The sequence below is a fragment of the Corvus hawaiiensis genome, chromosome 5, assembly GCF_020740725.1.
Source record: "Corvus hawaiiensis isolate bCorHaw1 chromosome 5, bCorHaw1.pri.cur, whole genome shotgun sequence".
NCBI lineage: Eukaryota > Metazoa > Chordata > Aves > Passeriformes > Corvidae > Corvus > Corvus hawaiiensis.
The window spans coordinates 44,456,491-44,480,393 of record NC_063217.1 but is presented as its reverse complement, the minus strand read 5'-3'; the positions used below and the strand labels follow the sequence as shown (position 1 = coordinate 44,480,393).

At 38.8% G+C, this 23,903-nt stretch overlaps 1 protein-coding gene across 1 annotated transcript in view; it reads left to right on the top strand.

Annotated features, from left to right (window-relative positions):
• Positions 1-274: 274 nt before the first annotated feature.
• Positions 275-23,903, top strand: part of PAPSS1 (3'-phosphoadenosine 5'-phosphosulfate synthase 1) — a 40,022-nt gene continuing 16,393 nt past the window's right edge. Inside the window, exons 1-7 of the mRNA XM_048303654.1 lie at positions 275-572; positions 7,879-7,993; positions 11,061-11,296; positions 12,682-12,820; positions 14,962-15,080; positions 19,823-19,936; positions 21,860-21,971. Of these exons, the coding sequence (XP_048159611.1) occupies positions 513-572; positions 7,879-7,993; positions 11,061-11,296; positions 12,682-12,820; positions 14,962-15,080; positions 19,823-19,936; positions 21,860-21,971 (895 nt within the window). The 5' untranslated portion in view covers positions 275-512. The remainder of the gene's footprint in view (positions 573-7,878; positions 7,994-11,060; positions 11,297-12,681; positions 12,821-14,961; positions 15,081-19,822; positions 19,937-21,859; positions 21,972-23,903) is intronic.

Below are 23,903 nucleotides of genomic sequence, written 5' to 3'. Positions count from 1 at the left end.
CTCATCACGCTTTCTGTGAAGAAATTCCTCTTCATGTCCAACCTACACCTCCCGTGGTGCAGCTTCAGGCTATTTCCTCTCGTTATCGCTTAGGACTATGTCCTCTTGAACGAAGCGAGCTGCCTTCGTGAGCGCAGGGCCGGGCCGCGGGGGCGGCAGGGACACGGGCACAGACACCGAAAGCCACCGGAGCAGCAGCGGCGGCGGCGGAAGTGGCGGCCGCCGCCTCCCCGCGCACGTCACCGCGCGGCGCAGGCGCGTGGCGGGGCTGCCGTGGCTCTGTCTCCTCTCAGCCACCTCCCTCCGTCCTTCCCTCTCTCCCTCCCTCCCTCCGTCCGTCCGTCCCTCCCTGCGGCTGCCGGGCCGCGGCTCCTCCCTGCACCACCTTTGGCCGAGTTGCGGGAGTGCGCAGACGGTACAGGTCTTCGGCGGCAGCGGCTTCATCCGCACCGAGCATCAGTCGGGAAGGCGCGTCCTCCTTCCCTTCCTCCTCTTCTCGCTGCCCTGCGGCCATGGAGCTGCCCGAGAGCCAGTGCAAGAAAGTCAAGCTGAGCAACAGGGAGCCGAGCTGGGTGAGCGGGCGGGCTGTGCGCCGGTGGGCAGGTGGGCGTGCGGGGGCAGAGGAGAGGGGAGGCAGAAGCGGCCGAGCGCCGTGGTGATGTGGCAGTGGGCGGCAGCGGGAGCCGGGACGGGGGGCTCCGTGCCGCGCTCCCCGCCCGGGGCCGCCTGTGGGGAAGGGCAGGGAGCCCCTCTGGAGAGGACCCCGTGTCTGGAGGTTTCATCCCTGCCTCTTCCGCCGTGAGCCCTCGGCTTCCAGAGTTTTGGAAGAAGGAAGACTGAAGAATGTGATGTACAATGTGGCCATTCATAAACCTGGATTGGCCAAAGACTGGGGTTCTTTGTGTTGCGGGTGTTATGTGGAAAACTGTCGAGACAGGGCTTAAAAAAATCTAACCAAAGTCTTCATTCTTGTTCATAAAGATGGGGGAAGATCGGTTTACAGCAGAGACCAAAATGCAGCTATTTAGAAGAGACATTGCAGGCCTTTGAGAACATTTGATACCTCTGATGATGCAAGGCAAGCGAAAAAAAATGAAAGCGTGATTTCTTTCAATCAATGCCGAGTTGAAACAGGCAAGACATAAGATCCAGAAAACATTTGATACGAACGTAGAAGTGCATATCAGTCTTTGAAGTCTTGCTGTGAGTGGTGCAGGCCACAGCTCTCCAAATAAAAGCAGCTGTTGCCTGAAAAACAGTGAAGTTCGTATCGTACTGTTCGGTAGATGTTGTGCCTGACCAAGCCTCTTCCACTGTGTACAAGCTTAAACTTGTTTATGTAAGAGAGTAATCGGTAGGTTACATTCTTTCAATTCCACTAGGAAACAGCAAAATCCAATGTTTAGAAGTTAGTGGAATAGACGATGTCTGTGTGGGGTTAACAAAGTGTATGCAAAAGTTACTCTGTATCATTTCCTTAGTCATCAGCAAAACCAAGATGGATTTGTCCAAACAAGGGAAATTCCTTAACAGACATTAAGTGTTTGCTGAGTTCAGTTGAGGTTTGCAACCCCCTCTATGCTACGTGGCAAGCAGAGGAAGTCTTCCGCTTCTCCCTTTTTCTTCAGAAGACCTCAACTGAAATGCTCTTTATAAACCAATAAGCTTCACCAGGAACAAAAATGCTACTGATTCACATGCTCCACAGGCAAATGTTCTGGCACTACTGGCTCTGCATCTGTTCAGCTGAGAGCAAAGTCAAAGCAACTTACCCTGGTGGAATTGGCAGCCCCTAGGAGAGTAGGCAGAGCCTTGTCTTTCAGAATTTCTCTGTGCTTCCAGTGCTATTCAGAATACACCTCTGTCTGTGGAAGTGCCCTTGCCAAGCCCACCTCTGAGCACAGCAAACTCCCCAGTTACAGAGCACAGCATAGCCACAGACACTGCCATTACACTGGCTTGATAGGGAGATGTGTGGAACACTTTCTTTAGAGTGGCTTGGCTAACACGACTGAGCTGTTGCATCAGTTTGCAGGTGGCTCCGAGTGAGACCTTGCTCCAGTTCTTGTTTCTGAGAGCATATTCAGTGGAGTAAATTCTGACTTCATTTTTTATCCATCCCCTCTGATGCCAGCCTGTGAGTCCCCTCCAGCACTGGTCAATAAGCTGTCTCTGCCTTTGGTCATGCTGGTACCGCAGCAGGTGGCAGGCAAAGACACACTTCTTAATAATATCTTTACCACTGAATTGCTTGTATCCACAGTACTGTAGGAGATTCTGGGTGATTGCTGCTGCTGTGATCTTTCAAACTGTCCCAGCTTTAGAGCACCTGGCAAAGGGGAGCTGGTCTGTGTCAGTGGCAGGAGAGCATGAATTTGGCAGGTCGGGTGGTGCTTTGTGCGGAGGTGTTTAAATGCCTTATTGTATCGGTATCACCATGACAAATTGCCTTCTAGTGGGCAATAATTGTAAGGATCCAAGTAAGAATTCTTGTTGTAGGTGGGAAAAAATGTAATGCTGTAGGTTATGGCAGAATATGGATTGGGGGAATTGTTAAGTTTTTAAAAGATTAAAAGATATTATTGCTCAGATATAATTTCTGGGTTTGCCCTTCTTTCCCAAGCACAGTTGTCGAAATCAAAGCACAGATTTTCAAACCAGAATTTGAGAAAGTAGCTAATGGAAGATATTCCTGACAGATCTTTTGGTCCTGAAACCTCATATAAATATGTGGTTATAGCCTCTGTGGTAGCTGAATTTTTGTGTTGGAACCATGTTTATTTTCCTTGCTTGTGTTTGTATGTAGTCAAAAAAATGGGCACTGTTCTCCATGCACTTGAGTTGCTGTTTGGTTGTTGAGCAGAACACTTTGCAGGGAAAAAAAGAAAACTACTCATTTGGTTATCAGTGCTGAATAATAAATGTCATAAAAATGTGTTGTTATCAGGGTATCCCTGGTTTATAAGAGGCACATGGTGAGCAAGTTAACAAATGACCTAAAGATCGTCTCTTATGACTGGGAAATGAGAAAGGCATTGAAAGTTAAGACTGCACTTCAGAGGGGGCTGCATGTGTTGCTTTTGCTAGCTTATGGGACTTCTTAGCGTGGGGAAACCAACACTGTCATCTTAGAGCAGAAGGATATGGAATTAGTCGCAGTTTCTTTGGTATATATGGTTTGTATGGAAACCATGTCTGTTGTTTTCTGATACTTCCAGCTTCAAGCTGTCCCAAGTTGGTGCTGCAGCTTGGGGAGTCTGCTTGCCATGGAAAGATTTACTTCCTTCCCCGAGGTGTCGCTTTGTGAGAACTTAAAATTTGATATTGATTTAGAAGTACAATATTTCATTGTTACTTGAAAGTAATGAAGAATAAATTCAGCTTATGCCACTGTATATGCCATCTGTCTGTTAACCATAGAACAATTAAGCAATAATCTCTTCTTTTGGCTTTCTTTTGGTATTGGCATTGCAACTTTGGTTTGCTTTCCGTGATCTGGATGCCTGTCTGTGTTCTTGCATCAAAGGTGTTTGGCACTGATAGTCTGATTTGGCTTTGGCAATAAAAAAATGTAGGCGTAACTGGGCAAAACATCAAGAAAGATAAGAAAAAAAAAAAGGGTCATCTCAGGAAGTCTGTATGTAGAGAAGTTGACAGAGTTAGTATTTCCTTTTGACCCATATCATCTTTCTTTCTTTTGTTGCTGTGGTTCCTGGATGTCTGTAGTCATTCATTTCCTTGGTTAACTACCTGCAAAGCTAAAATTTACCTTCATGCCAGAAAAAGTGAACAGCAGAGTTACCCTTCCTTCTTTATCATTGCAGCTCTCCAGTGCACATCTATGAAAGGATTTCTTTAATACCACTTTTTTTTTACTTCAATAAAAGATGTTTGCCTGTTAGAGCAATTTTGATTTCATGAGAGAAACAAACCAGCATAGTGGGGGAGGAGAAAGGAAGGATATGTCAGCATTGTCAGCTGATATTACTGCTATAATGAAACACAGTGGACTGAAGCACTATTTCTGTTTAATATGGTGAAGTAGGAGAGAAAATATTAAGATGCAGTGTTTGTCTACTTAATGCAGAAGCAGTGTGTTGCAGGGTGGAAGACACATTTTTGTGGGGATGTCAGAGTGGAAATATGCAATGGTTGTAAAAAAAGCAGAGAAACCTTGGTGTTTAATGCCTTCTTTTTCATTAGCCCCTTTCCAAAAATGTAACGTGTCCTTTCAGCAGGGACTACTATAGTGAATGTAATTAGGCTTAGAATTTTAAAATAGCTTCTTCAAAGAATACTTGCTCATCACATTGAGTTTTTCTATAGCATGTTTTCTTGTGTCTCATTTCTTTTAACATTGTTAATATAGATCTCCAAGGTGAGAGATGCTTTGATATAGTGTAAAAGGAAATGACTGTTCTTTATGTCTGGTATCATTTTGGGTGGCCATTTAATTTCATCTGTTGATAGTCATCAAATTTTATGTACAAGAATTTGAAGACTGGCTAAATAATTTAAGAGCACAAACAATATGTGCCAGTGAGTATTTTTTTGTGCCACATCAATATTTGTAGTAGGGTGTATGTCAGGGATAGTAGTTAAAAGCCTGGGTTGTTGAAGATCCAGTGTTCAGCTTGTTCCGCTTTTTATGCTCGGTGGTGTGGGCAAATCATATGGAAGCAAATTATTTGATGGGAAATGGACATAATTAGGGAACTACTTTTTTTTGGTTTTTTTTTTTTTTTTTTACAGCAGCAGGGAATTACTTGCTAAATTATTAACTTTTTAGAGCACCTCTCTAAAAGGCAGTTTTCTATCGGAAGATAAGGGGGATTTGGCCAGGATTAGTACTGAGCAGTCTTGTTTGTATGCCTGCACACAGATACAGAAAATGGGGCAGCTGGTAACCAGCAGGCATGTTTTGAGAGCATGCAGACTCTTTGAGCACTTCAACCTTTAGTCTTAGATGCCTGCTTCTGGAGTACAGGTGGATTATTGTCCCTCTGCTCGGCTTGCTGGCTGCTCCTCTGCACTTGTGTGCCTTGTCCTCTAGCAGTCAATTGGTCTTCTCATTGCTGTGATTCCTCATCTCTGCTAAGTAGATATTCATACTTTTTTTCATAAAAGTTGTGTCTTTTTCATCATTTTAAGAATCCCTCTGGCCTGCTTCCTCGGGGTTTGATGTGTTCTGTAAACCTAGTGTAATAGCCTGAGTAGTTTCATTACTGCTTTCCTAGTTCTGGAAAAGAGAGAAAACTGATGTAGTTTATGGAATATGGACTGGAAGACGTCTCCTTGGATGAGACATTTGACCTCCAATGTTCGAGTCTGATAATAGTCTTGTTGCCAGGCATCAAAAGCAAAGCATGTGTGGGTTTATGTCTTAATGTAAGAGAGCTTACTGAGACAGTGGCATGGGATTTGTGCTTTGAGACTGCTGTTTATCCAGTGCCTGGTACAATACAGTACAACTGGAATTAATGGGAGAGAATGTAGCTATTACTGTATTAGTTTGAATGGCTGTGTACATTCATTATGCACTATATATCTTTTAATTGAAGCACTTCAATTATTTTTGTTGGTTTTAACTTCACAATTTGTGCATTTGCTCACTGAGATCTCCAATTTTATGTAGTGCATAATTGTTCCTGCTATAAAAAGAAAGACTGACTTTTTGACTTTTGGTTTTAGTCAGCTGTATTGCAATGACTTTGTGCCCAAAACAGCTTTGTTTTAGGAGATAAATTATTTGAAGATAACATGATCAGCTAGGTTAACTTCATTTTGTATGGTTATAACCTGTTTGCAGGTGGTGGTTTCTTCTGGGTTGGTATTCAGTGTTCATCTAATTTTAGTTGCTGAACTATCACCACCGAATTACAGAGGTATTGTATTTAAAACCTGAACATAGATTCTTACCTTGAGTTTCTGTTTGTATTAACTATGAGCCTAGTCATGTATAGAAGTGGGGACATACAATCGCACAAATTCATTATTTCCAATTAAGTTATAGATAAACCTTTGAATAGAAGAATGATGTAGCAGCAGTCCTTGAATCCACAAGTAGATACCATGTTTTTGTTAATTCTACTTTTTGATGTTTCTCTGTGAAACTATGAACAGCTCTCTGCTAGTACTCCATAGAGGAATATAGTCCCTACTTTCTTTTATATTAAATATACTGCATGTTTTCTTTTTCAACTGGCGCTGATACAATGATGAAAGAGAAGATAATGCAAGATGTTTGCAAGCAAGGGAAGCCAAAGCAGCATTACAGATACCACTAATCCCTCTCATCCCTCACCCCCCAGCCCCCTGCTCTTTTTTTAAAGTCTTCTCTTTTGTTTGATTGCTCATCTGTGGTCTGGCAATCTAAGGTCTTGATCTTTCACAAACAAAATTAATATAGCCAGATACCATTAAAGTCGAAGATCAGCCAAGGCTGATCTTCCTGTGGGCTCTCTGACTTTAGATTGTGAAATGTGTTTGACAACAGTGTCATCTTACTGGAGATATTTGTAGAGCAGGTTATTAGGATGAGCAGTTTTAAGAAACTCTGTAACCAGCTTTGTTTAAATTAAAAGTATAGGAAAAATATCCCATATTTTAGAATAAATTCTTTAAAAAGTTCCTTGAAATAGTACTTCCTTTAAACATTTAGACTCTATGATAACTGTGTCTTGTCTGGAGACAGATGATGCCATACATAAAGGCACTTGTTTAACTGAAAATTGGGAGAGATGTGTGTAGTTTGCAATGAAAAGGCCTCTTAGGAGTTAAAAATGAGCCAAAGAGCCAGTGCCACCAAATTTGTCAGGCATGATTTGCCCTTAGTGAAGCCAGGTTGGATGTCACAAATCACTTCCTTACTTTCTGTGTGTCTTGGCTTAGTTTCTATGAACTTCTGCTCCGTGATCTTGGTGGGCAGAGAAGTGAGACTGGTGGGTTTGTAGTTGCTCAGGTCTTCCTTATTTTGCTTTTTAAAAATGGACTTATGTTCCTCTTTTTCCAACATCACCTGACTGCTGTGACTCCTCAAATATGATGGATCGTGGCTTAGCCACATCCTCCACCAGTTCACTAAGGAGCTACAGATGCATCTCATCCGGTCCCATGGACCTGTGCACTTTCAGGCTCCTTAGATGGCCTTGAACCTGGTCTTCTCCTACTGTGGGCAGTGGTTCTTCATTCTCCCAGTCCCTGCATTTGCCTTTCACGACTTGGGTGGTGTGACTGGAGCACTTGTCAGTGAAGACTGAGGCAAGAAAAGTCATTGACTGTCTCAGCCTTCCCCATGTCTCTGGTAACCATGTGTCCCTTTTCCTTTCAGAGAGGGCCCACCTTTTCCCTAGTCTTCCACCCTCTGTAGAATTCCTTTCTGTGTTTGTGTCCAGGAGTTTCTTGTTCATCTATGCAGGTTTCCTGACTTTTTTGCCTGACCTCCTCTTTGTTGGGATGCATCACTCTTGAGCTTGGAGGAGGTGATCCTTGAATATCAACCCATTTTCTTGGGTTTCCATTCAGGGCTTTATCCCATGGTACTCTACTAAGCAGATCCCCAAAATTACTTGGATAGAAGTCAAGGTCTAGCAGTTCATCTGTCTATTTTGTAGTTGATTTTTCTTAAACAAGTTTTATTTGAAAGTAGTAGTTGATTAACCTGTCAGTCCCAAGCTTGAAGTAGCACGAGGGATGTGGTTGGCTATGGGTGACTGTTCTGATTTCCTGTGTCTCCTTTGGTCCATGCTGGAGCTGATGGAATGGGTATTGGTTTTACTTCCATTTTTCTGTCTCCAAGTCTTTCTCTGTGAATGAACTTGTTTGCTTTGCCAGCTCACAGCATATCAATCAAAGACTTACCAATGACTTCTTTTACAGGGAATGCAAAGGGCAACCAATGTTACCTACCAAGCTCATCATGTCAGCAGGAATAAGAGAGGCCAAGTGGTAGGAACAAGAAGTGGTTTTCGTGGATGCACAGTCTGGTTAACAGGTACGGCCATGGATTTCTGAGGATCCTTTTGTTTTAGTACTCTTTTGAAAAGCTACTTAGCTGTAGCTCTTTTTTGCATGCAGAGTTGAATGTTTGTGAAATCTAAGACCTTGATGCAATTTTATTGCTATTTTTAGGTAGACTAGCAGGAAATTGCTTTGGGATAAATAGTAACTTAAAAATGTGTTTTGTTCAGTGCTCTGGGAGGGTTGTTTTTTGGTACTGTCTGCTACTTCTGGTTGAGTTTTGGAATGTATGGGGCTTTTTGTTTTCCTTGTGTGTGTTGCCTTTTTTTTTTATTGCTCCTTGTTTTAACCAATTCTGTCTCTTTGTACCATCCATTTTATCTATTTTGAAATGAAATGCAACGTTTTTTAAGAGTCTGTACGTCTAGGTCTTTTCTGTAAAAGCCTCTTCTCTTTGGATTGTTCTTGTCTCCTTGGTTTGAAATAAAATTTCAACATAAACCCGTGCCTTTGGACAGCAATTGTATATTTAGGCAATGCATACTGGGAGTTATTTTTGAAATCAGCTCTGTGGGGGTTTTTTTGTAAATAGAGGCGGTAAATACATTCTGGAAGATATTTTTTGTTTTTGTAACAGTGAGGGAATTTTTTTGTTCTATCTTTCAAAGTTTTTGGAAGCTTTAAAATATTTCCCTTAAAGTTTTCTTTTAGTTAAAACTGGTAATAAAAAAAATATAGCAAAATATGTCATTTAATTGGTTGTAAACCATTTAGAACACTGCTGCATTGCAACATAAAAAATCTTCACAGAGTATTAGAGAAACTACATTCAGTACAACTGGTTTCCACTAGTGTTACTAAACGTGTGTGAAATGTAAAGCAGTCATTGATAACAAACTGCTGAGAGCCATTCCAAAGAGATTTGATACAGTGGCTTGCTGTCATGTATTTCTTTGGGAAAAGAATGGAGCCCTTTCTCTCCCTGTTTCCATCACATAGCTCCAGCCTCTCTGTCAATGCTTGAATGATCTGGTGGGCTGCCTTTCTGTTTCTTCTGGTAATTCATTAATCTAATTTTGAAAAAGGTCATGATAAAAATGTTTTCTCAGTTCTCTATATGGCAATATTTCCCAGTCAATGTTCTTTTTAAACAAATGTAATCTTAATGCCCAATTTCCTTCTTTTTTCAGGAAGAAGGGTGGTGGTAAAATATCAAGAATGTGTGTGGGAAGCTAGGTTATTGAACGTGTTTGAGCAGTAATGTGAAAGGGTGAAAAGGACTGTAGGCATTGAAGTAAGCAATATTAACCATTCTAGAGCTGTGCAAATGTGAGTTTCAAAATTCTGATAGGTGTTAGAATAAAATCTGAAATACTGGTACACTCCAAGATTCTCTCACTTTGTCAGCACTCACGGAGTGGGAGTGTATGGAAAGATCTTTCAGGGATCGCTTTTCAGTTTTCAAGGTAACCTTTATTTGAGAGCTCTGTTTTAATGAATGCTGAGTTAGAGGGTCCTAGTAAAGAAAACTGAGGAATGTAGCAAAAATATGGAAAAACATTGCTTTCATGTGTAAAGTAATATGCAATCTTTAGAGTGTAAGTTATATCAAAGACTTGTCAGCTCCAAGACTGTTTTTAAATTCATTAATGTATAACCTTAACTTCTGCAATTCATTACATGTTGCAGACCAAATGATGTGTGAAAAGCTAGAGCGTTTGAGCAAATAGCAAGCTAGATGTGGGGACAGAAACAGCAAGTCAAAGACTGCATCAGTGAGAAGCAAATGATGAAGTTGATGAAATCTTATTTTGGACTGTTGTGCCTATTTTCTATAATGGGGGTGTACTTAATTGCTGCCAAAAGAACACTGTTCTGTTTCCTGCCTTGTGTTCCTTCTCTTGCCTTGCACATACTGTACTGCTTGCCCAACTCAACACTGAGCTGATTCATCTTGGGAAATCATCACTGAACTTAGCACAGCCTCCCCACATACACACAAAGGGAGAAAAAGGGAAAATACCCCATGGGTGTGTGGGTGGGCGAGATTAGCAAACTGAGTTGGCTAATGGGCACCAGAGGAAGCAATGCAATGACTCCTTTTCTTTAAGTTACCCTGAACATCTTAAGCTGTCAAGGTTTCCTCTGCACTTTGTGTTTTCTTAGGAATGGTTGCTATCCTTTGCGATAGATGTCTTGGAAGTAACACCAAGCTGCTGTTTTGTGTGATTTTTTTGTTTTTCTCCATTCTTTGAGAGTTAAAATAAATCTTAATCACCACTAATAAAAACATTTTTCTTCACCCAGTGGTGCTACTGTTTTTAGACTACCATTACCCCCCTTATTTTTTTTCTCACTCAAAGGGTAAATGTCATCTTAGGAAGATCTGAGTTTGTGCTCCACTTACAAATTGACTTCTTGGTATAAGCAGAAGCATGTGCTCCAGATAAATTGAAATCTAGTCTGGAAAAATTATTTAAATAAATTTCCAAATTAAAGTGAACAGTGGACTTTTTAGGGCCAGCAAAGGTTTGTTGCCAAGGATTCTAAATTAGAACAGAGTTTGATAGTACAATTTCCTTTTCTTGTTGCTATCACACGCTGATTAGTGGAGCATCACTGCTGTGTGTGAGTCTTGAGTGAGTCAGTGGTGTCTAATTCAGTGCTGTCATTCTGCAAGGAGTAAGAACAGAGTGTGATTTTGGCCTCATTCCATTTCTTTTGTTGACAGAAATTCACTTCAATGTGACATCTTCCTCTTATATAAATATGAGATTGTAACTGTGTTTGGTTTCTGAATTAAGTTTGCTCAGGTAGTAATAATTGCCAGTAGCACTAGGGAAAGTGCACCGTCTCTATAAGCAGCAGCAGCAGAGCTCAAGGTCAAACTCTTACCTGCTTCAAATTGCACACTTAACTTTGTGCCTTTCTCTCTATACCTATTATCTGTATAAAAGCCACTTGGCTTATATTCCAAGTAAGCTTATCTAAAAGGCATTGCTGCTGATGCCTGTTGCTTTGGAGTTTTCATAATATGCATGTACTACAATTTGACTTAACCTGTTTCTATGCTGATAGCATATTATTATTGAATATTTTAGGTCTATCTGGTGCTGGGAAGACTACAGTGAGCATGGCACTGGAGGAGTATTTAGTATGCCATGGTATTCCATGCTACACATTGGATGGTGACAATATTCGCCAAGGCCTTAATAAGAATCTGGGTTTCACACCAGAAGATAGAGAAGAAAATGTTCGTCGTATTGCTGAAGTTGCTAAATTGTTTGCAGATGCTGGTTTGGTGTGCATTACTAGTTTCATCTCTCCTTATGCTCAGGTAAGTGTGAAAAACCTCTGGATGAAGTGTAGGGAAAATACAAAATGCAAAATGTCACTGAGAATTCTAGTTACAGAAATCGCTTTCTGAACTTAGCCAGAATTAAATACTTACTTGCTTTTTTTGGTGATGTTTGTGCTTTATGGAGGTGATTACTCAAAACAGAAATACTAATCTTAAATATAAAATGTTTACATTAGTTCTATAACTGGAACTATCCTTCAGTCCATTAGACAGAATTATTATTCTAATATTACAAACAAGCTCAAATGATGTTCCAAGAAAGACTCTTAAAATTGCAATATCTTGTTTGATCCATGTAGATTCCAGTACTTTATAAATATGAAGACTAGGTGTACACTTAACCTGAAGACTCAGTTAAATTGTTTGTATAAGCAATTTTTCCTTTAGTGAATGAACGGTGAGAGCTTTATTTTTACCAGGTGGCTTAAGGGAGAAGTGTTTTAATTGCTTGTAGGTTCTTTTTACTTTATTTCATGTTGTGTATACAACATGATATTATGTAATACTGAAAATTAACGTAAATCCACTTTCACATTGTTTTGTGAAGACTGTTTTCATCCGTGCATGAGAACCTGGAGGGGAGAGACAAAAAGGGTGTGTGAACACCCAAGTATCTTGAAGAATGACCCAGGGACTTTAAGCCTAGGTGTTTCATGACATGAGAATGTGTTGTTTCTTTGGTTAGTGTGGTACAAACAGTTCTTCTGATAATAATTTGGGGAACTCAAATCCTACAGTAAAACAGAAGTCTCTAGATATGAGGAAAATAACTAATAAAATAAACAGTATTTGGTAAGAGAAGATTTTAGTGGATTTTGGAAGGCTTTTTTTTTCTCTGAATGAAAGCCACCAATATTGTTCCAATGCTTGGCAAGCCATAAAAATAATACAATAAAAATAAAATAATACAAATAATACAATATTTTGACTACACAAGTGTTGTCAGTTTAAGGAATGTAGGGAAAACTGGTGCTTGGGAGAGAAGGGTGGTTGTATCAGGAGCAGCAGGTAACACTTCCTCCTGGCTGTACTCAGCTAGGCAGATGTAATTCCTCAGACATATATGTATGGGTAGAGAAAATCCTGCATTCTACTGGCTGGGTTTGGTTCTGTTTTTTCTAATATATCAAGTTTAATGTAAAATATCTCACATCATCCTGTCAGCTTTTACCATGTGATGTACTGTAGCCAGAGTGATATAGCTTGCAGGGCATCTGTTAATCAAATCACATTTCTTTTTTCCAACTTTGAAAGCTTGCTTGCGTTGTGCTGTCAGCTTCTTTAAAATGAACTTCAAAGGCAAAACCAAGTAACAATATGTGGGGGCAACCTTTTAGGATTTTTCTTCTGTTTTCTTTCAGGATCGTAATAATGCCAGACGAATTCATGAAGGGGCAAGTTTGCCTTTTTTTGAAGTATTTGTGGATGCTCCATTGCATGTCTGTGAGCAGAGGGATGTTAAAGGACTCTATAAGAAAGCCAGGGCTGGAGAAATTAAAGGTGAACCTAGATGTAATCACATCTTTCTGCATAAGTGAAACATTGGTGTAATCTGACTCCATGTAAGTGGATGTGCTCAAGTCTGAGTGTACCACCCTTAAAAAGAGCATGGATGCAGGACAGGACTGAGAAGAAAATTGAAATTTACTTCTAACTCATGGAACTGACTAGTTAAATGTGTAGGACTATGAAAGGGTAAAAGTGGCTAACCTCACACAAGGAAAAACCTTGAGCACATTAAAGGTTGCAATAGAAACCATGTAATGATGGAGGATTAGTCTGTCTCCTTTGTGTGTCCATTGACTAGTAAAAAAAGAGCCTGATTCTTTCTAAAGTCTTTGAAGAACTGCATTGGTTGCTAGTTTCTTCCAAAAAGTTGCTAGTTCCTTCCAAGAAGTAAAGTAAGGCTATTGTCTACCTGTAAAGACCATTAAGAAGACTTCAAAAAATACTAACTTTTACTTCTAAATCAGTGTTCTATTCTAGTGCCCATGAACATTATTTCCTATTCTCACCCTCAGGTCAAGATTTAAGTATAAACTGCAATAAAAAAACCTCAGCTGTGCAATCATACATTGCAAGTATTGTTTCAAGTGCTGCTTTGCTTTGTGTTACATTGTAGTTTGCAGAGGCTGATGATAGCTAGATCTGTGTTTAGTAGCAAAGTAGTTTTTAAACTAATCACTTTTGGGGAGTTTGCAGATGCTGTATGAATTCACTGTTAATCAAAAGTGATATAAAATTGAAGAAATCTAAGACATTCCATATGAGTGATACTTGACTATCACTCATACTATTTGCTTGATACTTCTAGTACTACAGAATATTTCATGTAACACCAGGAATAAAAATAAATAAAGCTGAACTAAGATTTGTTCAAAATCAAAGCAAGGTGGCTTGACCTGACATGATACAAAGGTACAGTTCTATACAGAATGCTTATTTGTGCCATAGAATATCCCTAGTATTTTTTTAATTTTACAAGCCCCATAATGGAATTGTGTTCCTGTAGAAGTGGTAGAGAAGTAAACAGTGCCTGAGTAAGCTACAAGTTGGTGTAGCAGTGGCCGTATCTCATGACCTATCTGATATATGAAGGATGAAAATTAAATGACCTTGCCAGTTCATGAGGCATGTCAGCAACTGTTATCTTCTTTTTCTCTGGCAATGGTAATGGGACACTTTCTTCGCCTGCTGTTCCCACTCCTCTGGTAATCAGATCCTTCTAAAGGATACAGGTTTTGGAAAAGATATCAGCCTCCTTTATCACATGGGGTACTGCAGTAATTGATATTTTTCTTAGTTGAGGAGCTAAACTACTAATTTTGAGGGTATTTAAATCTGAAGTGAAAAACTGGAGTTCTGCTGTTTGCATTTGCACTTGTGGGGGACACAGCTGTTCAGTTGTTGAAGCCCAGTTGATATTCCTGATGCAGATCTGACCTGTAGTGCTTATACACTTTGCCTTTGGGCTTGATTTTTCCTCGTTTATGCATGAGTGGTTAGAATCCCCATGATTTCAAAGCAGATTGCAAGCTAAGCAGGCCAGAACAAGTGTCACCGGTGGCTTGTACAGTCTGTGACAGCTATTATAACTATAATAAGCACACTCATCAATCTTACATTAGCAGCTACCTTGAGATGAGTATATTAGCTAAACTAATGTAATAGGTGTTGAAATTCCTTACTTCAGAGTACTGCTAGGTGGTATGAGTGTAAATGTCCATATATACTGGATGTTCATAATATTTTTTCATCTTTTATTTTTTTTTAAGAGCAGCAATCAGCTGCTAATGAAGGACAGTGGATGGATTACTAATTCTGGGTTGATATGCACAGTTCTTCCGTCAGTGCTCTTTTCTTTATTCACAGTAAAAATCAAATAGCTTCACCAAGAAAAAAGTGCTATGTATGTACTGCAGAATGCTGAAGTTTGATGCAGTCAGATAGTATGATTAGCAAAGTGTCTGATAAAGAAAAAACCTGCTGACTTCCCTAAGAAATCCTGTATTAAGGAAGCTAAAACTCCATGTTCTTGCCTGTTGTGTTGGTTTATGTATAGAAAACTGTCTGTGAATGGCGTTAAAATGGAGTCATCTTTTGGAAGAAGTCACCTAATATTTTTGTCTTATGTTCTGTAGGTTTTACTGGGATTGACTCTGAGTATGAAAAACCAGAAGCCCCAGAGCTTGTGCTGAAAACAGATTCCTGTGATGTGAATGATTGTATACAACAAGTTGTGGAACTTCTTCAAGAGAGGGTGAGCAGAAATGGAGACATATCTTAGAAACTTTTTTTTTTAAGTATTTGTACCTGCAATATGAATGTAAGTACTGGGAAAAACAAAGACAGTTTGAGAGTTAAAGGCTTATGCATCTTTCAATTCAAACTTTTAAACTTGTCCTATTGTGTGTTTCCTTTTTAAACCTGAACATTGCACAACATTGATCTCCAAGTGAAATAAGATTTGGACAAGTGGAAAATTAATTTATATCAATAACAGGAAGGAAGAGAAACCTGTCTCAGTTTTTACAGAACCAACAGTGAATACTGACTTAAAAATGCTAGCAACCAATTTTAAGAGTCTGAGTTTTTTATGTTGTCTCTGTAGTGTACAAGTTAATATACACTGCAGATGTGAAGAGACAGGCTTGCACTTACACATTATTTGATCTCACTTAAATAGGGGCTGCTGTGCTTGTGTCTGCTTTCCCTTGTTTCCACTGTTTTTCTTGCACTAGTAAAAGTGGTCCTGCAATTGTGTAATGAGCAGCTCAGGAAGCTGATCTTCTTGGCATGGCTGAGTTGAGTTTATGGTTCATAGCTTCTGAAAAGGTAGGTCTATTTCCTTGTTCGTGCCTGCAATTTACACCATTCCTTTTCAAGTCTCCGGGCCTTCTCCTTTTGCCTGATTAGTGGATTCAGCTAATTATCCAACCTAAAAAACCCCACCCCCCACAAACCCCACACAGAAAACAAAACAAATAGACAAAAAAAAAAACCCCAAACCCAACACTAAAAGTGAAGGCAGCCAAGAGATGACTTTATCCTCTGGAAACCATACCCCTAGAATTTGCTAATCTTCATGTAGAAGAAATGTGTTTCCTTACATTATCTATAGTCAGTGGGTAGTGGATGACATTCCAGACAACTATTTATTTTAATTGAGATACTCTTGCAGACAATTACTCATGCTTTTTTATGTGAGTCGGATGTTCTGGAAATTCAGGGTATAGGCAGTAGTTTGAGTAAAGCTCCACCAAGTGTTGAAGTTGATAAAAGCAAAAGAGCTCATCATGTAGCCAGCATGGAGTTAGTTTTAACCCTCTGTGTAAGTACAGCTCTGGAGAGATTTAGTCTCTTGTATTGAAATTTTCGAGAAAACTGCTCATGGATGACTGGTTGCTCAGAGTTGCTCAGGAGATAAGACAGGGCAGAAAACCATTGGAGAGTTCTAGATTTTTGCCCAAATTCCCATCTGAATATTTTTTTTTAAGAAAAAAGGAGATCTGTGTAGGAGTCCTACCTGTGAGAGGTGGCAGTTCCTGACTGTGGGGGCCCTGTGCCTCCTGCTCAGAACAATTCAGTGTGTTTCACAGTTGTGAAAACCGATGTCACATGTGCCAAGATAGTGATCCCTGAAGTCTTGCATTGCTATACAGTGCTGACTGCTGGCACCTAGCCCAGTCAGCTTTGTTTAAGGCACATTTAGCAGTTTTTTCCTTTTCTTTGGAGATAACAGTATTGTGAATAGCAAGATATCTTAGTGGTTGCTTAGTTCAATAAGAGACAATGAAATCAAGGCAAGGCTAAATAGGCACGTCTTGTTTTTAGACCATATTAATGCAGTGCTATCTTGAGAATATAATTTCTGTAGATTTCCTGTAATTTGAACAAAAGGGCTTATAGGAAGGATGAAGAAGGACTTTTTATAAGGGCATTTGGGGATAGGACAAGATTTTAAACTGACAGAAGGTAGTTTAGATTAGATGTTAGGAAGAAATTCCTTACTGTGAGCCTGGTGAGACACTGGAACAAGTAGCCCAGAGAAGCTTCAAGACCCTGGAGGTCTTGAAGGCCAAGTTGGAAGGGGCTTTGAGCAACCTGGTCTAGTGGAAGGTGTCCCTGCCCATGGCAGGGGGGTTGGAACTAGAGAATCCTTAAGGCCCCTGACAACCCCAACCATTCTGTGCTTCTATGCGTTCTATGAAATAAATTTTTCAGCATTGTAAAAACGTTTGTCAGCATTATGAAAACATGTGCCTGTGCTGCAGATAAGACTGCCTGCAGGCTCTACTGTAAATAACAAGAGCATAGCCAGGAGCTTGGGAAAAGTAATTTTGCAATTTTATGTAGCACTTGTGGGACCTGGTCTGGATACCTTATCCAGGTTTGTGCCCTTCTCCCAAACCCAGAAGAAAACAGACATCGATGTGCTTCTGTGAGTTGTGCAGAAGGTCACACTGAGATGGTCGGAGGCTGGAGGATGTCACTGCACAAGGAGAGGCTGAGGGGAAGTGGATTTGTTCAGCTTGGAGAAGAGAAGGCTGAAGGAGTTCTTGTTGCTCTTTTCATCATCCAAATGGGAGGGTACAGGGAGGACTGATGACGACTTTTCTTAGAGATGCACAGGGGTAGGACAAGGGCCAGCAGACATGAGATGAAATATGGGAGATTAAAATTAGACATAGGGGAAAAAAACCTTTCACTGTAAAGATGATCAATTATTAGAACAAGTTGCTAGGAGTGTTTGTGGATGCTCTGTTCTTAGAGATTTTTAATACTTGATTGGCCAAGGTCCTGAGCAGCCTGCTGTAGTGGGACCAGTTTTGTGCTGGAGGCTGGACTGGATGATCTCCAGAGGCAACCAGCATCAGCAAAGAACCTACCACCCCAGTGTGAGGAGGCACATTTCCATAAAGCATCTAGTTTATTTATTTCTTATTTTGCCATTTTTTATATGAATGCATTGAGAAATAGTAAATATTGAGGAATATTCTGTAACTTGTCCTTTGGTAGAATTAAGCTTTCAGTAAAATTGATGCCTTAGAATGGTCACTAGATGGCTTGCTAGCCTAGCATTTTCCCAATTCCTAAAATTCATGCAGTTTAAAGATGCATGGATTCCTCTTGTTTCAGGTTTTATTGTTTGGTTGTTGTTTTTTTTTTTTTAATCTAAGCTATTTTAAGTACCACTTTCATGTGTGCAAGGGAGTCTAGGTTTACTAATCCTACAAGTTCTCTAAATGTCAGACTCAGTTGCTAGAACTGTCTTCAAGCTGTTTACATTTGTATAATGAAGTAGGTTATTGACGGAAAGTGCATTGTGAAACCTTTGTTTTGACTATTAGTGGGATACTAAACCCAGGATAATGCTTGAAGAGATCTTTTTAATAGGCACATGTATTTTAAGCTGGTGATGGTTTGTAAAATTAGGCCATCCTAGCCTGGTAATGAGCTAGGGTCTAGAGGGAAATCTGTGAAGCAGCATAATGTGCACTCCATCATTATAGTGTTCCTTACAGGAGACAATGCCTTCATTTGGTTCTGGGCTTATTGCTGTGGCAGGAGTCTTCTGCAGCTCTCCTGGGCTGTAATGCTGCTGCTCAGGCAGAGAAAACAAAAGGAAGGTTTTGCCTAACTTGCGATGTAATAAAATCTGCTTCCAAAATGATGTCTGATATGTAATGGACCAAACTTTTCCTTATAAAACACCATTTCTAAGTGCTAGTTTGATTTGTCTTCTTTTGATGTGTCTTTGAGGATATGAATTATGCAGCAGCCAGTGAGACTCATGACATCTTGTTATTCCCATAGTCATTTTATCTCTCACTTGTCAGCTTTCTACTGCCTTTGTTTTACTTTCCATGGAGGTAGTGCCTAAGGTCTGATAAATGCATTAAAATTCCTGAGCTACCTTTGCATTTTCTGCAAGCATACCTATTTACTCTGGCCTGCATATACTGGAAAAGTAAAGATAATTTATTCATTGTTGTTATGGGTTTGTATATACTCTGCTCTAAGGGTGAGCTTTTTTTCTCAAAAATTAAAGCATTACTTTACAAAGGTTTCTCAAACACTGAAAAATGTGTTTTAAAAAGAACAGTCAGTGTGTTTTCACTGATTTTTTGCTACTGAACTTCACTGGAACATTTGACTGGGTTTTGATATATTACACCATCCTTTGTTGGAGGAGACTCTTTACAGTTTTATCATGATGACCTTTTCTCTTCTTTTAATTATGTTTTTATCTTTGGGTTAATGTCTTCTAACAAGTTTAAGGTCTTGAGTCTTGAGCATTGTGGAGTGAGAATATCTTGTTTAATACACATGGGGGAAAACTGATTTTTTTTTCAAATAAAAAATTGATATGTTGCTTATAGAGCTAGATTTCAGTTCATTGCATATATGTGCACAGATGACATCACATTTAAATATTTTAAGAGTTAGTATATAGATGAAAATACTGGTAGTATGTCATTAGCTGTAGGAAATACATTTAATTTATACTTCTGTATTAATTTTCAGTAGAGAAGGAGCTTTGTTTATTTTACTTTCATGTTTCCATTTCTAATGTATCTTCTATAGTGAATGGCTTAAATTCATAAATGCTCAGTCTCTAAATCTTTTTTTACTTCTTCAGCGTGTGTAAAAGCATTGAGTCTTCCTTTCTACTGTAGATAATGTGGGCATTAATAAGTCATAAAAACTTCACTCAATTCAATGGTTAAATATTTACTAGGTAAATGTTATATGGGTTACTTAAGGTTTAGAAAAAATCTCTTGTCAGAGTGTTTCACTTCAGCCAATCTGCTGGCTTGAGTAACTAGCAATATATCATCATCTTGGAACAGTGCTGGCTTTTAAATGAGTAAAAACTGCATAATGAATAAACTCTTGCTACTGTGTAGTGCAACATTAGAATTTTATTTCTTGATGTGTGTTCAGTGCCCAAGAGGCATTCTGAGCAAACATTAAGTTCTGTTTATTCCTTTTATATAGGACATTGTACCAGTGGATGCGTCTTACGAGGTGAAAGAGCTTTATGTGCCAGAAAACAAGCTACAGTTGGCCAAAACTGATGCTGAGTCTCTGTTGACCTTGGAAATAAATAAGGTATTGTGTGTTCAGGTGTCTCTGCTGCAGTTGAAAGATGGTCTGATCTGTTGCTTAGTGTAAGTAGATGTAGCTGAAATACCTGTACCAGTTACAGAGTACAGCTTGATACACTTTTTCCATCTTTCCTTGAGAGAAAGCACAGCACCTGTGTTTTCTTTGTCTACTTACCAGAGATAATTGAATCTTCATAATTTCATGAACAATGTCTGGTATAGTGTTACTTAGTTTATCTCTATCCTAGAGATAAAATTTACAGTAATTTTCTCCCATGCTCCCCCCACATCCATGGAGTAAACCATGCCTAAAGTGTCTTGTATGAGAAATTGCTTTCAGAGAGATTGCTAACTTTTTTTTTAGTTTACTTGCAGAAACCATTTTATTTGGACTTGTAATTGCCTAGAAATATGGGGGAAATCAGTTACTGCTTCTTGATTCTTCCTGTTGGTAGTCTTCAGCTGAACATCAATAACTTTTAATATATATACCAAACTCAAACAGTTGCAAACAGATGATCAGATCTACTTGATTGCTTTTTTTTTTTTTCCTGATTAGAGCATACTCATGCTACTTTTCTAGTTTCCAGCAGAGAGACTGTGGAAAAGCAAGGATCGACTTGATCAACCGTTTTCTTATTTTGGTTCAACGCATTATTTTTCAACTGAGATCATTTGGATGAAGCTGCTTCTGGCTATGTTTCTGTTCTACCTCATTCATTTTTCTGAAGAACTAAGCCTATACACAGATGCAATGCATGAGTTTTTTCACTGGCTTTTTGACAGTATTACTAGAACTTTATGCTAAGCATTTGATCTAGGAGCTGACTAAGTTCAGAGTTCAACATCTGTAGTGAGTAGACTTTGAAGGATTGGGGTGGCATCCTAAGCACTGAACTAAATAGTTTTAAAAGTTGCCTGGTCTTCTACTAGTAATGAATATTAGTACTTCCTTTCACCACATATTACTAATTCCTTTTCACATATGTCTGTGTAAAACTATTCATTGGTTTGTTGAGGAATAAACAATTAAGGTCACCTTTATTAAACTTCGATAGTGTCCCATTCTTAATTGCTCTCTATATAGAAAACCAGATCATTTCTCCCTCCACCACCAACCAGTGGCTTGTTAAATATCAAACAAGTATATAATGTAAGCTTGGGAAGAAACTGTGTTTTGTACTTGCCTCAGTATGAATTAAACAGTGTAATAAAGTTATTCATGCCTTTTACAAAAGAGACTTCCACAAGCAAAGCCTGTCCTTGTAAAAACTTGACCAAGTCTTAGTAATGCATATGCAGAAGTAGTAGAGACCACACACTAAGTTGTAGTGTGACTGAGTGCTAAGGAAGGAAATCCTGTGTAAACTGATATCTCATGCTAAATAAGTACTAGTCCAGAGAGAATTTAACTTCTGGATTGTCTCACTAGTTTGTGAAAAAAATTTATTTCTCATTTGTTTAAAGACTAGACCTCTTAATATTTACACACATAATTCTGATATTTTTTGTGGTTGTTGTATGTGTTGTTATTATTTTTTCTTTTTTTTTTCTTTTTAACATCTTTGTTATCTTCTTTTGTTAAATAAAGGCAAGTTGGATTCTCTAATTTTGTTAAGATGAACTTTATTAAGATTTACAAATAAAGTTTGTTGTTGTGTGTTTGTTGGTTTGGATTTTTTTAACACATGGAAATTTGATCCAGTATAAGGACTGGAAAATAGCCAAAAATATGAACAAGTTGTTCTTTTCCCCTTACTTGTAGAAACTTTTAAACTATTTGTGATTAAAAACTGTAGTATTGAGAAATCTTCCATCTGCATTGTCCTGCATTTTAGAATTAAATCATGATCTTTTATGATTAATACCTGATGCCAGTAATTAAGCAGCAACTTTTGTCTGCTCTATTTCTTCATTTCTTTACAAGGTGGATATGCAGTGGGTACAAGTGCTAGCAGAAGGTTGGGCAACACCCCTGAATGGCTTTATGAGAGAGAGAGAATACCTCCAGTGCCTTCACTTTGACTGTCTGCTTGACGGTAGGGTAAAACACACCATTTGTAAAACCAAGCAAACTAATCCTACTTCTGATGCTTTGCTTTTTACTGGTGGTGTGGTAACACATTATCAGGCTTGTGCACAACTTGAGGTCTGGGATAAGAGAACAGAATTGTATAACAACCAGTTTTAAACTTGATGGTTTTATTCTTTTTATACCTACCATCATATTAGGATTTGAATATTTTGTCTTTACAAATTTTTTTTTTCAAATACCTTAATTTTTGAAAGATGTTTAATTCTAAAATGCACACTTGTAATTTGTTTTGAAGAAATTGATCTTAGAATTTGGAATTGCAATTTAATTGCTGTTTAGCTCTATGTACCAAAAGATTTGTTCTGTATTGGTAATGAAGGAAAGGACAACAAACTGACTTGAGTACTGGAGCTGTTGCAAGTGTGAAATCAGAATATGAGTATGTGGTTTGAGTATGAACAATTGTCACATGTAATTGAATTATTATGACTTAATTATCCTGTGATGATGAATGAATGAATTTTATTTTGCATTATCAGTTGGCTAAGAACTTAGTTAAGGTAGTGAATAAGTCATAACATCCTCAGATTTTGGAATTTGATTGCAATCCTCTGTCATTTTTCATTTATTCATCTTTGAAGGCTCTATTTTACTCCAGCCTTTTTGCTATCTTCATGCTTCCTTTTTCATTACTCTTGTCTTGCTAGAGACCAAATAGCAGAACAAAAAAAAGTCACTTGTCTTTCAATTCTATGATACAGACATCTGTTGTCCTTCTTATATTTCTTAATTCCCTTTTCTCGAAGTCTCACAGGTGCCATCCTAGACAGCAAAATGCCATCCTGCTATTTTGGAGTGTCTAAAGTTTGCAGTATAATTTTGGACTGCTAGTTTTGTTTTCATTTCATTTGCCTTTTGTACATCCATCCAGGTGAAAAGTCTTCTGCAGATGACATGCAATGTATTCAGCTGCTAAAAGAGCTTGTAGGTCCTAGTTCTGTCCTGTAGTTTTCAGTAAATCAGGATTTTTATAAGGCATTTAAGACCTTGTATAGGCGAGTGTTTCAGATATAACAATATAACAACTTTTTTAATTCCTTCTGCAGTTGTTTTGAGTATCTCATCTATGCTACAAAAACTATGAGTAATGAAAAATAACTTACTGATGGAAACAATTTTCAGTCCTAAGCTTGAATAAAATAGTCATGTTCCTCTAGATTTCCTGTTACTGATTTCCTTTTTTTTAGATAACTACTACAACACTTATATGTGAAAATCTTTTCAGAAAAATATGATTGCCTTTAAGCTGCTTTGCTACGTGCAGCAATGGCAGCTGTTAAGTCAAAACAACATCCTGAAGTTTCCTCCTTGCTTGTTATATTAGTTCTGGGTCTTAGAGCAGCAGTCATTTTGCAGGGCTTTGATTCTGAAGAGAGGAAAATGGTTTATTACCTGCAATACATCTCATCCTTTGGGCTTTAAATGTAGTGCTCATACTGGCTGACTTCTAGGCTGTGGAGATCAGTGCAGATGTGTTGATAATCTGCCTTTAAAGATTAAATTGTCTGAAAAAGTCTCATCCTGACACTGTTCTCATCTGTGATTTAACAGACTTGCTTCACTACCTTACCTCAGTTTCTTACTTGTACAGTGGCTGAAGAGAAATGTAGAAGTTATTATATATATATTGCTGGTCATGGACAAAATTTTAATAAACAACAGGTTTGAGATCTCTTCCTAGTTTGAAATATTTATTGTTTGCAAAGGAAAAGGTTTGTTTTAAATTATCAGTTTTGGGTGTCAAACCACTCTCTGTGACTGCTGCCAAACTCCATTTTATGACCTAGTTGCTTTGAAAATAACTGTGGGCACCAAGACTGAAATCAGGAGGAGATGCACAGCATGCATTATGCATTTTGCGTTATGAAAGAAGGGG